Source organism: Egretta garzetta, unplaced genomic scaffold, assembly GCF_000687185.1.
Source record: "Egretta garzetta isolate BGI_Z169 unplaced genomic scaffold, ASM68718v1 scaffold154, whole genome shotgun sequence".
Classification (NCBI taxonomy): Eukaryota; Metazoa; Chordata; class Aves; order Pelecaniformes; family Ardeidae; genus Egretta; species Egretta garzetta.
The window spans coordinates 2,068,369-2,080,332 of record NW_009259600.1 but is presented as its reverse complement, the minus strand read 5'-3'; the positions used below and the strand labels follow the sequence as shown (position 1 = coordinate 2,080,332).

The 11,964-nt window shown below is 37.2% G+C and overlaps 1 protein-coding gene across 1 annotated transcript in view; it reads right to left on the bottom strand.

Moving 5' to 3' along the window:
* Positions 1–1,184: 1,184 nt before the first annotated feature.
* The window catches only part of TMEM67 (transmembrane protein 67), a 32,723-nt gene continuing 21,943 nt past the window's right edge, over positions 1,185–11,964 (bottom strand). Inside the window, exons 20-27 of the mRNA XM_009638337.2 lie at positions 10,519–10,659; positions 10,008–10,088; positions 8,832–8,948; positions 7,697–7,813; positions 7,512–7,616; positions 7,039–7,141; positions 4,484–4,626; positions 1,185–4,049 (exon numbers count right to left, since the gene is read on the bottom strand). Coding sequence (XP_009636632.1) covers positions 3,969–4,049; positions 4,484–4,626; positions 7,039–7,141; positions 7,512–7,616; positions 7,697–7,813; positions 8,832–8,948; positions 10,008–10,088; positions 10,519–10,659 — 888 coding nt within the window. The 3' untranslated portion in view covers positions 1,185–3,968. The remainder of the gene's footprint in view (positions 4,050–4,483; positions 4,627–7,038; positions 7,142–7,511; positions 7,617–7,696; positions 7,814–8,831; positions 8,949–10,007; positions 10,089–10,518; positions 10,660–11,964) is intronic.

Here is an 11,964-nt window from a genome sequence, read left to right as displayed (position 1 = left end):
TGTTCAGCCTGGAGAAAAGAAGGCTGCGGGGAGACCTGATTGCGGCCTTTCAGTACCTAAAGGGGGCCTATAGAAAAGATGGGGAAAATCTTTTTAGTAGGGCCAGTTGTGACAGGACAAGGGGTAATGGTTTTAAACTAAACCAGGGTAGGTTTAGACTGGATATAAGGAAGAAATTCTTTACAATGAGGGTGGTGAAACACTGGGATTGCCCAGAGAGGTAGTGGAGGCCCCATCCCTGGAAGCATTCTCCTTCTCTGGAGATATTCAAAGCCCGCCTGGATGAAGTCCTGTGTAGCATGCTCTAGGTGAGCCTGCTTTAGCAGGGGGGTTGGACTAGATGATCTCCTGAGGTCCCTTCCAACCCTTACGATTCTGTGATTCTGTGATTCAAGGCCAGGTTGGACGGGGCTCTGAGCAACCTGATCTGGTTAGCGGTGTCCCTGCTCCCTGCAGGGGGGTTGGACTAGATGACCTCTAGGGGTCCCTTCCAACCCAAAACATTCTATGATTCTATGATAAATGAAACCTGTGAATTTTAAACATAATCTTGAAATCACTGTACCTTGTCTGTATATACAATTATTTGCAGAATTGACTGTTTTGGCCTCTAGCCCCTAAGATCCTCAGCAATAAACAACCATCTCACGCCATCAGTTGTGATTACCCAAAACCGCAACCCTCCATTGCCATGCTGACTACAAACCCCCTTTCTTACGCTTATCCCGACAGCTTCGGTGGAGCGCAGAGCTGCTAGCAGCCACCTGCCCTTATCCCAAACCTCTCACGCTCATGGCAGGAATAGTGTGGTGTAGGCTTGGGTCAATTGATTCAACAAGTGCAAAAAAAAAACTTCTCTGGTCCTTGACAATTTTTTTATTGCTATGAGGGACAGATAGGAAATGCCATGTGACTAAATAAAACATTTAGAAAGTTGAAAGACACGCATCACATGAACGATACATTGTAGCTGCGTATTAATTTTGAAAAAAGAAAAGCATTGAGTTGGAAATACAACCACAAGAACTATTTCTTGAACAAATACCAAGCAACAGGGGAACAAAGTGCAGTCAACCCATTTTTTTTAAGTGTTCACTGGACAGCAAGAAGGAAGAAAAACTTCTATGAATTCCTGGAGCTTTTGACTCCTGTAATTATTTCCTAAATCATACATGAGTGCCTATATTAACATTTTAGATAAATGACCTAGAAAAACAAAACACAACAAAGCCGTGTGTGCGCTGAGGAGAGAGAGGGGGCCAAGCAACTGAACTGTTTTGACAGAGCAGTTTTAGATTAATTTATCATTTATCTGTAACAAGAGTTGCCGTTAGCAGTACTTCTTGCAAATTGCAAGGTCATTAAAGCTTTCACATGCCCTTCTGAGCAGCAGATAATTAAAGGCTTATCTAAAGCAAACTCAAATCAGTTTTTGCATGGGAAGCTCTACCTGGTTAGCAAAAGCATTGAGGATAGGGTGCAGAGTGAGAGCCTACACGCTGAAATGTCTCCATTTCTGCTGGTACTGGACTAACTACATTAAAACAACACAGCCGTGTCTACAGATGGCACAAGGGCACCTCCATTTCGCTTGCCGACATTCCCTGGTTTACCCAGGTCTTGTTACTACTTTTTAGTTATCCTGAGAGAAGTGGGTGATAAATCAGACCATTCTGGAGGAGGTAGGTTTGAAGTGTGGTTCTGTTCCCCAGAATAACTTCATGACTATGGCTGCATCGTCAGAACCTGCACAGAGACAAAGCTTGTGCCTGTTACCGTTGACGATGACGCACACTGACACTGCTGGAAAGTGGCAGTAAGAAAAGACCTGCATTAGGGTAATTCATTAGGGTCACATGGGCTCACGTGTGGATCACAGCAACTTTCTACACCCCCTTTAGCCACATCAGTCCTCTTAAATAAATATGGTCACATGAGAAAGATTGTATTTCCTCTTGTACGCTGGTATTTCTGTAGGATTTGCGAGATCTAGAGATCTAGGAAGTTTAGTTGTTCAGTTAAGCTGTGCTTGCATCATGCAAGCCTAACTTTGCCTTGCAAATGTCCTGCTGCAGACCATTTTTTCAGGTGGCTCCTTAGAAGTTTGGCACTCGGTACATCACTGACAGGCAATATGACAGAAGCCTCACAACTAGTGAAGTCATACAGTCGTGGTACTCCACAGAAATAAGATTTTTGGCTGTTTTAACAGATACAGAACTTAATGGGCACTTTAATTACTACATTCACTGTAAAGGTAACAACCTTGATTTTATTTATAGTGGACATTTCACTCTGCTGGAAGTTCTGTATTCACACCTTTTTTGAGGCATAGTGTGCACCAACAAACTAAGAACCGCGCACAGAAGTAGACCGAAGTAAGGAAAGCATGACATGGAAATACCCATGATAAACTGCGTATTAATGAACAGATCCTGCTGCAAATCAGCTCTTCAGTTGCCTGTCTTGTTATAGCCTTACTGGCAGACAGACATTCTATCACTTAAAAGCAACTATATTGGAATAGCAAGCCACAGAGGTTTCGCAACACCAAAAGCAAATGCATTAGAGCAATAGTGGCCCTGAGATTTATGTCGATGTTACCGTAAGTTTAATATCGTGATATGATATGATATGGTATCAACATGAGAACACCCAAAATACAATGCTGCTTCAACTCTGATGAGTATGTCTGCATTGAAAATCTGCTCGGTCCAACTAATTACATCCTCAGTCTCTGTTTTGGAACAAGCATGCTAACCTCGACTTAGGTTTTTATGGTATTTTGCTGGTGACAGTCCCTTGCTGAATCATCTAAAGACAAGTAACAGCTATAAAACCAGAAAACACTATTCATGTTTAATAATTTACTGAAAAATATAATTTTAAAAAGGTAGGGAGACTTTTCAGAGGTACAAATGGGAGGTAGACACCTCACTTAAAGGTGTTTTGAAGGCCATTCATAATCTCCCTTAATGCTTAGTAAGTGGCACTTGAATAATTATTAACTTGTCTAAATTCCAAAAATATGCTGCCAGTAAAATGATTATGGTCTCTGTCTTACATCTAAAGGTAACAAAGCCAGAAAATTAGAGACAGAGGTACATGAACATATATAGGCACCTGTGAAAACACCTCTAAAAAGATAAGATAATTGCTTCTATATCACTTGTGTGGAAACAGCACAGAAGAATTACTGTATTTCCCAGGGCATCTCACATCAGATGACAAAATCAGGAACACCAAACACCTACAACCTCTCCTCTGCTTGTTTTTCTGCATTGTGGTAACACTACTACATCTCAAACACAAAGGAACTTTGTCATGTATAGTCCACACTCAAGAAAAGCAATGATAAACTTCAAGAGAAGAGACAAAAGCATACAATATTGTGACACAATAAAGACAAGTTAACATTTCAAGTTGGAGTTGCTGTAAACAAGTGGTCTTTAAATAGCCCTCTTGAAATACCAATTTAATTCAGAACAAGACCTGTGCTGCGTAGCGCTGGAAATATGTTTGCTAAACATTATACCTCAAAATAAATTGCCAAAAAAAAGAAAGAGAAAAAGACTTAAGGGATTTTCAGAAAACTTAACACTTGACAACCTCTCCTGACAACTGGAATGCTCAAATTTTTGCCTCAAAGTGAGTGGTCCCTATCTTAGCAAAAGCCTTTAAATAATTTTTATCTTATTCTAATAATAAAACCAGTAAGTTTACTTCTGTCTAATTTTCATGTACCTTTCCTTTTAAAGGCCTATGGCTTAGTGTTCACAAATTAAAAAACATTTGTAAATACATAAAAATAAAGCTTAACAGTACACAATATAAAAAAATATAAACTTCAAAACCGTTACATTATTATTATTGAAAAGTGCACTACAGTTATCTGTAGGTCAGAGATGCTTTGATCGTGGACATAATTTCCACGATTAACTCCTCAACAAAGTTTTTCATCTTCTTAATTAAATGAGAAATCTTTCATCCACCAAGGTTTTGGATGCCAAATTCTTCCTCCCAAGTGTATTACGAATAAAGCTAAATATCTAAGAACATTTTAGAAAAAATGTGTTAACAAAGAAATAGTTAAAACAGTATGTTTCAGTACCTAACATAAAACAATAACTTTGTATTATCTTTAAATAATAACATGAATGAATTAGGTGCTTAATTCCCTTTATCGTTTTTTAAATATTTTCCAGCACCTTTTCACCCTGAAATTATGTGTGATTCATTTTAACAGATACTTGTGTTTTCTATTGAAATGCATTTTTAGCCTCTTTATTCATGACAGGCATGGAAGTAAAATTAATTTCTCACAAGCCTTTTTGACAAAAAAATCAAAGAACTATTTCATAAGCTCTCAGTATAATCTGTCACCACAAACTAACTTAGTGCTTCAATTATCTAGTTAACTATGTAAACTTCCACACTAACCCACATTTTTTAAATTTTGCTTTGTTCTTAAATTAAAGTTTACCTCTTGTTGCAAATATGTTAGAATAGCGGCTAAAACAAAACTTTGGGAAGCCAGGTCCACAATGGAGAAAAACAGGATATCAAAGATGAGCAGTGTTGTCTCATTGCCGTAATAAAGGACATCAGTGAAAGACTGTCTTTCATCTACAGAAAGAAAATAATTTTTGAAAAATTATTAATTTCTGTGAAGTGTAAGGTTGTGGAGTTCATCAGTCCACACTGAGAAAGCTGATAAGAAAAAGGAACGTCAGAGGAAGAGCTAGTTATGGTATATACATGGCATCATAAGAGCTAGTTAATGTCACTCTGTTTAAGCAAAATAATGCAAACCTTTTCACTTATAAAATGGCTTAATACTGACGGAACATAATAGGAAAAGCCCACGTGCCACATGCAACTTTATTCAGTCCTGAAATCTCAGTCAGATTGTTTAAAAAAGGTGGCTTTGGACAAGAAGCAGATAAAACTTCTTTGCCACTGTGTTAACTCTGGCCCCAACTCAACAAAGTAATAAAAACATATGCTTAAAGCCTTACTTAGGAGAAGGTTCAGAGCTTAACATAGTCTTTGTTCATTGGTTAACAGTTAACAAACCAGAAAATGGGTCTTAAGCTTCAATGGGTCTTTAAGCTTAAAATACCTTTTTCATAGCCAAAGTAGTCTAGACCACTTACCTACTTATTTTATCAAAAAGCACCACTTTCAAAAGAGAAAAGAACACTTAAAATAGAGTTTCAGAAAACAGATTCTTTTCCTTATTTTTACTTTTTCAGAAAAATGTCTAATGCAAGTTTTATGGAAAACAGCATATTTTCATTAAAAATTGTGTATGTCCCACTGCCGTGAAATCCTGGTTTGTATCTAAATTTCTGGGAACCGTGGCAGTCTAAACCATCAAACAATGGATTTATATCAATGCTTACGATTATGAACTTTGAAACAATGGCAGACAAAAGACCAAACCTTTGTTGAACACTGCACAATTTGGAGACTTCGCATCATGCTTACACACTTAATTCTAACTCAGACATTGCATACCTGACAATATTTATGCCTGAGTGGACCTGGGGTTTAGAATAGGGTTTTGGAATGACTGATATTGCAAGGTGTGGAATCACAGACTGAGGCTGGAAAAGCCCTAGTTATAGTTTTAAGGCAGATACTGGCTATCTGGCAACATTTATGACTAAAGATAATGCTTCACCGTGACAGGGGAGGAGAGCTCAAGCCTTTAAAAAATTAGGTCTAGCTCAAACATTTAGGCTGAGCAAAAATATCAGACTACAGCCATGGCTAGTTAGAAATCATGTGCTGCATTCCTGATTATATAGCAAGGTTTGAGATTCAAATTAGGCTTCAGCTTTTGCAGTCCAGGTGTCACAGAGCAGGAAAGGTTCTGCACAGCTTAGTGATGTAATCTGCAGGTTGCTATTATACAAGAGTAATGACATATTGAGGATGTGTAATGGTCATCTGGTAATATCTATGGATTGGATTACGGTTCTGAAAAGGTTTAGAGGTTCTGAACAGTGAGACTGGAGAGCCAAGTACTTGAGGGACTCAAAATGAGGGCTTGCATTATCTTGGATCACTAGTTAATGTTTACTTTTTATGCAGGTGGTGGCCATACCTACAGTTAGGCATAAACTCAGGGTCTGAACTAAGGTTTTCAAAGACAATTTTTGATGGATTCTCTACAGCTCAGGGACTGAGGAAGCAGACTGGTGTCAGGCCTAAGTTCACAGCTCATATTTCATGGCAGTGTGGATACTGGTCCCCAAACCACATCTGTTAATAGGAGGAGATCAGGACTCGGGGTTTCAGAACCTTGGATATGGAGAACCTAACACTGGATGAGGATTCCAGTGCTGCAGGTATTGCTCACCTGGCAGTAATTATGAATTGCATTGGAGAAGGAAAACCCAAGTCTGACTGATCTTGCATTGCTCCAGGGACCAGAATCAGAACTGGTGTCATCCCCGTTTCTGCTGGAATACTCATTTTTGCTGTAGGTATTGGCAATACTTAAAAAGCTTCAAAATAAATTATTCAAGAACCCAAATTATTTAGTGGAGCTTGCAAAGATGAACAGCGTATTAACATCAAGTATTCCACTAAAACACCTTCACTGTGGTCAATATCCTCTTTAAAGAAATTGTCTATTTGTACTTTTAGTTGTTGCATAAGAAATTTGGTTCTATGTAAAAAAAAAAAAATAGCATGGACCTATTTAAATGTTGTGGGTCTTCTTTGCATTTACAAAGCAGATATTGAATCTATAAAGCAAGTCAAAGGAGCACTTTGTAAACACGTGCACATATCTACACAGTACCCTTTCAGTTGCCTAAAAGAAAAAACGTTGCAGACGAGCAACAAATTATTAATAGGATTTCTGTAACCTGAAGAACATCTCTTAAATACCTCCCTCACAAGCAGTCATTTAATGACCTCTTCTGCTATAAAGTCCAGTTTAAATTGTAAATCCTCGGAAAGAAATCTACACAGAAACCTACATACTTATGTATGCACTAACACCAAGACACAATTTTTTTTTACCAGTGTAAAAAACACTTTTCTCTATTGGTTCCATGAATTCCATGCCAAGAATCCGTTCAAGCAGCAACTTATCTTTAACAATATAATCCATTTCTTTATGAACCTGTAAGAAAAGGAAAAACAATACTTCTTGTTTTATGATTTCAAAGGAAAAATACTTGTTACAAAGTGAAGTACAGCTACTTAGAATGAATACTTTATGAATGAAAAAAAAGCACTGGTCTGTTCCAAGTAAAAAATAAGTACATAACAAAAAAGGATTTGTCATTTTTAAGAGCAGGCTGCACTCCTGAACAGTACTCCAATTTTTCTTTTTGAATGAAGTACTATTCCAGTTGCCATCAAGTCTTTAACAACAAGTCTTTAAGCACATATGCTTAAAGAGGAATGACAGTCTTTCAAATTTACAATTTTCAGTCTCTACTTACTATAACTATATTTTTTCCTCAATATAGTAATGTCAATATACATACGTGATCAATAAAAGAACTGAGAAATTTGTTCATGGTGTTGTATGCCCTTGTGCTTTGCTCGAAAGCATTTGCAGATGAGTCCAAAAGCCTAGCAGGACCACGTTTCTGAAATATAACATGACCATGACTCAGCAGAAAATGTACATATTTTAAATAACATGTACAGAATACAGTATCTCACTTACTCTTGTTATGGCTTCATGAATCCTGTCATAGTGCATTCGCATTTTTCTTGAAATGGAAATCTGAAATGTCTGGATATCTGTGTTCGGTAACAAACCTCTTTGACTACACAGATTTTCCTATACAATTAAAGCAATTGTAAATTAACATTATTAATGTCATTCATAGACCCCCAAAAGTCCAAAGCTTTTAATTTAATCTCTTTCATGTACACATAGTACTTAATATCTGTCAATATTTGAATCCACTGCACTCTCGGTTCTATTATAGCAAGATTTTCTTTGGACATGAAATCCTGACCCCTGCTGTCACAAAGACATATTCCACTTTTCACCTGTGTTGAGTCCATTGCCTTCTAATACATCTTTTGACATTCATTCTGAAGACCTTCTTTTATGTTTATCATTTATTCTATGCTTGCCCCACTTTTTTCGTGCTTTGGATTCCCAACTTTTTCCATATGTTTTTCAGGTCACATTTAATAAATCTCAGAACCCCCCCTAAAAAGAGAAAATTTGACATCTCCACAGGGAAACCCCCTGTCTTTTCCAAAGTTATATTAAAATAAGCAATTAGGAAAAAATATAGGAACAAACAAGTCAAAAATATTATTTAAAAGATTCCTCTACATTTCAGTGTTTTCACATGGTTATGCTTTTTTCTGTCCACTTATCATTGAAATAGCAATATCCTTTGTCTAAGGTACTTTCTTCCTACTTGTCCCTACAAAGATGGAAGACGTCATGAAATATAGTGCAAAGTGCTCCAATCTTGGATTAAACATTTTACATTTGCCTGATCTTGCAGCAAAGATACAACATACAACAAACTAGAAAATACACTTATTCAAATTAATTTCTGTAAAAAATAGGTTATATCACCAGAGAACAAGAGAGGAACTAAAATGATTTATTGGAAGACTAAATGTGTCTTTATTAGGAGTTTTTCAGATTTGTCTCTTTATGAAAGCTTCGTGGTATGCATCTTCTTGAATGTGGCCATGAGCTTACCAACAGCTGGTATCTCTTAAGTATCATAACGATGCAATGCACAAGTGCAGATCCATAATGCAAAGGTGAGGGGATTTTTATAAAACAAATATTTAGAGCAGGTGTAAACTTTACTACTTTTACTTACTGCTTCTCTCTTTAGGTTCATATTCATTTCTTCCATATTGGTATCTGCATGTCCATGCACAGAGCGACCGTGGATATAATAACCAAAGCAGATGTGTGACAAGAGAAACACTGAAATCTAAAAGAGATGGGGGAAGAGAAGAATACTTTAATTAAACATTTTAATTTTATTTTTGAACTTCTGAATTCACAATGGAGATTGGCAAGACCAGCCCTTCTACAAACACAAAGTAGGCAGGTACCAAAATAAATATGGCAGAAAAATATTCGATAACTCTTTTACTGATTAGTTTTACCTATGCTTAACTAGATACACACACCAGCTTCAAGTTTACTTTTGCAACAGCAAGGATCACTACTTAATTCTGCAGAGCCAAAAAATTAAAGCAAAGTTATTAGCTTTTATCTTGATTCAAAAGTTATTTCTGTGATATGTAACATGTATGCATGATTCCAGTTGAACTCCTAGGAGTATTTAATAGAATTTCATTCAGTATGATACAATGTTTATATATCAAATAAACCCCCAAATTAACTCTCTCTACAACCCATGCTCTACATAAAAGGCTGTATTTTTTAAAAGTTCTGGCCAATCCAACCTGTTCTGACTGCACTCTTCTTTGGTTAAAAGGAATTCTTGCGGTACAAAGCTTCAAGACCCATATTTAAACTAGAGAAAGGGAAGTAGTTCAGATGTGAGTAAGTGAAAATGCATGAAAAAGGTGATAACTGTCCAGGAGGCACAACCATAAAGTTCAGCGGTTGAGGAACAACCACAAGATAGGAACAGAAACTGAACATAAACATGTTAAATAAAACAGACACAGCTGTGTCTGTAAAATATGTAAAAGTACTAAGATGCAAACCAGGAGAAAGAATGGCAGCAAATGGCTCCACACCTGATTTCTGTCATAATTTGTTACTTTTTAATTCTGTATGAGCATATGTAACCAATTTAATTGCAAAAAACAACCTAAAAATCACACGTCTAGAAGAACGTATTTATACCTATGTTTCCAGAATCTTTTTCCAATTAAAGTTTAACTGAAATCTTCTTGTAGATTTAAAGAAACATTGACTTTGGCTGTTAGCTAGTAATCTCTGATTGAATTAAATGAATAAATATTATTATTCCATTAAAAATGCCACTGTACAAGTGAGACAAGGAAATACTTACATTGCTCAGGGAACACAAATCAATAAATTGGCTTATCTTATCTTCAACAAATCTTTCATAAAACACAGAAAAAAAAATAACCTGAAACAAATCAACAAAATTTTCTTTCATTAGTTCATCAGATTTGATTTTATTAAGCAATTGACTTCACAGTTTTAACACCCACAAATTAGAGACTTCTGCAGTGGCCACCATTGCATTGGACTCTATGAAATGGGACTGACATCCTTCCTCCTAGAAGTAAATTGTAGCAATAACCTGCTTTTCATTTTGAACTTGGAGATGCTTCAAAGTTGTTTAAAACAAAACAAAGTAGTTGTATAAATTCACATCTTTGAGAGGATTAAAATTCTGACTCCGAAGTAAGATGTCTCATAGCTCAGAAGATTCATTTGGAGTTCTAAAGGTGTATCAGCGCTATGATACATAGTATGGATGGCCTAGTGATATATATTCTAGCTTCCAAGAAGCAGCCTGAAAATGATAATTCAGCATGTCATGTTTCACATACCTGTAAGAAGGCAATGGCTAGCCAGAGCGCAGCAGACACACCAAATCTTAAAATGCGGCTCCAAGGAGCTATGTAACTCTCACTGCTTCTTGTAAGACTGGAAGAAGAATCCATTAAAGCCAGGTTGGAAAATCCCACCACCTGAAGAGATAAGAAGGTCAATATAACGACATGAGGCAATGAATAGTATTAACTATGACCCTGTTGTTTCCATCATAACAGGAAGTAAGAAGAAAAAATTAGGAAAAACGGACCTGGGAATAGTAGCACGTTCACTATGATAGAGCCCAATTGTGTGACCCAGTGTTATTACTGAGAAACATAATTAAGAACATAAAATGTACCTACACGTATTGATACATAAAATACACGCATGCAAATCTCACAACAAATCAACATTGAAAAACTCCAAAAGATTCTATTGTTAGACTGCATAGGCATATTATTTCTGCCAAATTTCAGCTTTTTGATCCTATATATTGCAATGATAAAACAGATTCTTTATCTGTTTTGCAACTGTAAGAAACCAATTTTTTTGGTTTTATTCAACAGAAATATATTTCCCTCCACTGTCTTTATGTCTGAATCTATTTCAAACAAACAATCTAGAAGAAGTTCCCAAATAAAAAAGATGAGAGAAACTCTATGTCTTGAAACACTTAAAAGGTGAAAATTTTGTGAAAATCGTCCAGAACTGGAGCTGCACCAGAAGCATATTTGGGGTGGGTTGAACCCCACCACAGTGGGACAGGGAATAGGAAAAAGAAAAGCAAGAAGACTTGTGGGTTAAGATAAAGACAGTTTAATAAGCAAAGAAAAATGTGAGATAACCCCTTATGACAAGTGATGCAAAGGCAATCACTACCTCCCTCCCACAAGTAGACTGATGCCCTGCCAGTCCCCAAAAAAACCCTCCCCTCCATTTTTACTGCTGAGCATGATGGTACGTGGTATGGGGTATCCCTTTGGTCAGCTGGGGCCAGCTGTCTCGGTTGATTTCTCCTCCTAGCTTCTTGCACAGCCCCAACCTACTCGCTGGGGGCTCTGATGCTGTGCAAACGCTGTTCAGCCATAGCCAACACACTGGTGTATTATCAACCCTGTTTTAGCCACAAATCCAAAACACAGCACCCTATGGGCTGCTATGAAGGAAATTAACTCCATCCCAGCCAGACCCAGTACAATATTGAAAAGCTCACTTTTGCTGCCACAGTGCTACCTGCACTGGCCATGTAGTCAACACTGCCCTGGTGACCACCAAGTGGCTGCTTTGGTGCCAGACGTGAGGCCTGAGGGGAGGGAGATGCTTTCCAACTTCCTCCAACTATTACTTTTCCTGGCTTCTTTTCTACTACTGTACAGCCTGTCACCATGATTAATGAGAACTGAACAGTCGCTTTAGCAAAATGGTAACGGAAGACGACAGGTTTTGAGCAATACAGAAGT